At 46.1% G+C, this 2,981-nt stretch overlaps 1 protein-coding gene across 2 annotated transcripts in view; it reads left to right on the forward strand.

Moving 5' to 3' along the window:
- Positions 1–2,981, forward strand: part of Uvrag (UV radiation resistance associated) — a 239,871-nt gene that overhangs the window by 18,946 nt on the left and 217,944 nt on the right. The window contains exon 1 of one of the 2 annotated variants that reach the window (XM_028770685.1): positions 1,762–1,867. The exons of the other annotated variant lie outside the window; for it this stretch is intronic. Within the exon in view, the coding sequence (XP_028626518.1) occupies positions 1,865–1,867 (3 nt within the window). The 5' untranslated portion in view covers positions 1,762–1,864. Of the gene's footprint in view, positions 1–1,761; positions 1,868–2,981 lie in introns of those variants that run through there. 2 annotated transcript variants of the gene reach the window in all.

Genomic DNA, 2,981 nt, shown 5'->3' on the forward strand with positions numbered 1-2,981 from the left:
TGTGTGTTTCCACACAAGGTTTCTCTGTGCAGCCTTGGCTGCCTTGGAACTCACTCTGTAGACCAAGCTAGCTTTAAATTCAGAGATCCACCTGCCTCTGCCTCCTGAGTACTGGGATTAAAGTGGGATTAAAACCACTCAGCTGGTTTTTATACCTTTAATGATGGTCATGATTGTACATTCTTTTCATGGATTCACTGGTGGTTTATTTCTTTCCCTGTGGCCTGCCTTCTCATAGCCTCCCCCCTCCCCCTTGTCACTGGGCTTTGAATTAGTGACTGTTGAGTATACTGTTGACCTGTAATGAGTCTTGTAAACTAAACAACTTGGACTCAAAGTTGGCTTTGAAAACACATCACTGTCGGCTTGAGGATTGTGTTAGATTTTTGTTGCTGTAATAAAACATCTGTCAGGACATTCTAATTTTCCTTCTGTCTGTCCTTCCATCTCCTTCCTTTGGTAGGGTTTCATGGAGCCTATGTTGGCCTCAAACTCCTGATTGTCTCTACTTACCAAGTGCTAGGAATACAGACATGTGCCTCTGTGAGGCAGGTGTTTGTGACGGCAGGGGTGTGTGGTAGAAGCTGTTCATCTCATGACAGACAGGAAGCTGAGAGAGATAGAACTGAGACAGGGACAAGACACCCCTAAGGACATGACCCAGTGACCTACTTCCAGGCTTTACCTCCTAAAGTTTCCAGAATCACTAGCTGGGAACCAAGCCTTAAGTACCTTTTTGGGGACACTTCATATCCAAATCATATTGGGAGCCATCAAAGTTGTTTGTGGGGTGGTTTTGTTTGGTAATGGAGATTTGTGAGTAACCACATTTAAGACCCACACAGTACTTTTGTCTTTTATACAAGAGCACAGGAAGTGGGGTTGGTAGATGAAAATCATCATCTTTTGGTCCCTAGCCTCCCTCTAGGGATGAGGCACAAGAGAAGGATGCCTTTGCCCCTTCAGGCACTGTTACATCTGGGGATCGGAACACTTCAGGTGCCTGCAGGGGAAGATGGCACATGGGACGGACAGAGACCTAGAGGGCTGTGTCACTACTGAAAGTTGCTTTCTGTTTCTGTCAGGCTGACTGTGGTGAGGTTCCAAGTTAGTATGTAGTGGAAATGAGGAGATTTAAAAACATTTATTTGAGCTGGGCTTAGTGCCTTGTGACTGTGGGGTTAGAACTTGAGAGGCTGAGACAGGAAGGTCTTCCAAGCCTGGGAGATGGAGACCCACCGGTTTAATATAAGGAGATCTTGGCTCAAAACCAGACCAGATCAAATTAAGCCAAATCAAATTATTTCTTTGTACTTTGCTAGTAAGTATGCTGTGGAATTTAAAAAGACCACAACAGCAGCAGTAGCAACAATGACAAAAACTGTCTTTCTGTCTGCAGTAGTGGTCTTGGGTTGGGTGTGGATGTGTTAGGTAGGTAAGTGCTCTACTCCTGAGCCCTGGATAAATCAGTTAACAATTACTGTAGGAAGTCTTTTCCAAAGCTGTGGTCTTCGGCTGATTTATAGGGATGGACTGACCCTTTTCATTGTAATTACTGCCGTTGATATGGTCTATCCAGAGACAAGTGTTAGTGGGCCTGAATCCCAGCCTTGACTCTGCTGTCCCTCCTTTATTCTCAGGTTGCATCGTGATGGAAGGTGGCAGCCAGCATCCCCGGTCCTGTACCCTTCCCAGCTTTAGAGCTAGTGAAGTAGGCTGAGTGGTCCTCTCCAGCCCCAGTTATTTATTTATTTATTGTAGTGCTGGGAATAAAACCCAGGATCTTAATGCATGCTGGACCAGCACCCTGCCCAGACTCTGGATTGGTCCTTGAAGATGTCAGCTTGCAGAAGCTTCAAAAACAATGGTGGGTGTATAGACTTTATTGCAGACTTTGGTCAGTATTTTCCATTGGCATTCATATAGCAAATGAAGTGTGATTGTTGTCTGTGGATGATTCTCGTCAGTGTAAACCCGCGTGTTACTGCATCTGCTATGGCTCCTGTGCAGAGGTCAGAGGACAACTTCAGAGAGTCGGTTCTCTCCCTTTACCATGCAGGTTCCCAGTATTCAGATTGTCAGTCTTGGTGGCAAGTGCCTTTACCACTGAGCCATCCCACCACCTCCCAGTAAGAAGTTTTGAATGAAGGAGTTAATGAATCAGGTAGCAGGAAGTGGCTATATATAATCTAGGGTGTGAGAGGAAAGCACACCAGGTTGTTAGTAAGCCGGAGCCCTTGAGAGGTTCCTAAACATGGAGCTTTTCATACTTAAGGATTAGGGAAGCATACTAGACAGTGACCTTTTTTCTCAAGGAGTTGTAATCTGTACACAGGGAGGAAGCTTTGGGTTGCTGTGCGCACGGACAAAAGATGTCCTGTTGGCTGACTGCCTGCATAGCTGAGCGTGGGCATTCCGGCTGTCACCTGGAAGGGAGAGCAGGAAGGATATTCAGCAATGAGCCCTAGGTGCCTATTAAACATTATTTTATTATTGTGTGTATGTGTGTGAGATATGTGTGTGGGCATGTCTGTGCCAGAGGACAGCTTTGTGGAGTTGATTCTCTCCTCCCTCCCTTCATGTGACTGGGGACTGAACTCAGGTTGTCAGGCTTGTTCATCAAGCACTTTATCCACTGAGCCATCTTGCTGGCCTCTACTGTCTGAAGAGAATTCGCTTTGAGAGGTGAACATGATATGCCCAGGCTTCAGCACCGGCATTACTTTCTTCTCTGTCCTGAGATGTAACCCTGACTGGTCTAGAACTTGATAGCAGACCAGACTGGCCTTGGACATGTGGTGATCCTGTCTCTTGTCTCTTTAGGTGCTGGGGTTGTAGGTGTTTGCCACCATGCCTAGCTCTACCACTATGTCTGCAATGACATGATTGGGCTAGCTCTTCTGTCTGTCTTCTGTGTTTTTGTTGAAGCTCTTTTTCCTTCCTTCCTTCCTTCCTTCCTTCCTTCCTTCCTTCCTTCCTTC

Source organism: Grammomys surdaster, unplaced genomic scaffold (assembly GCF_004785775.1).
Source record: "Grammomys surdaster isolate TR1022 unplaced genomic scaffold, NIH_TR_1.0 203, whole genome shotgun sequence".
In the NCBI taxonomy this organism is placed as follows: Eukaryota; Metazoa; Chordata; class Mammalia; order Rodentia; family Muridae; genus Grammomys; species Grammomys surdaster.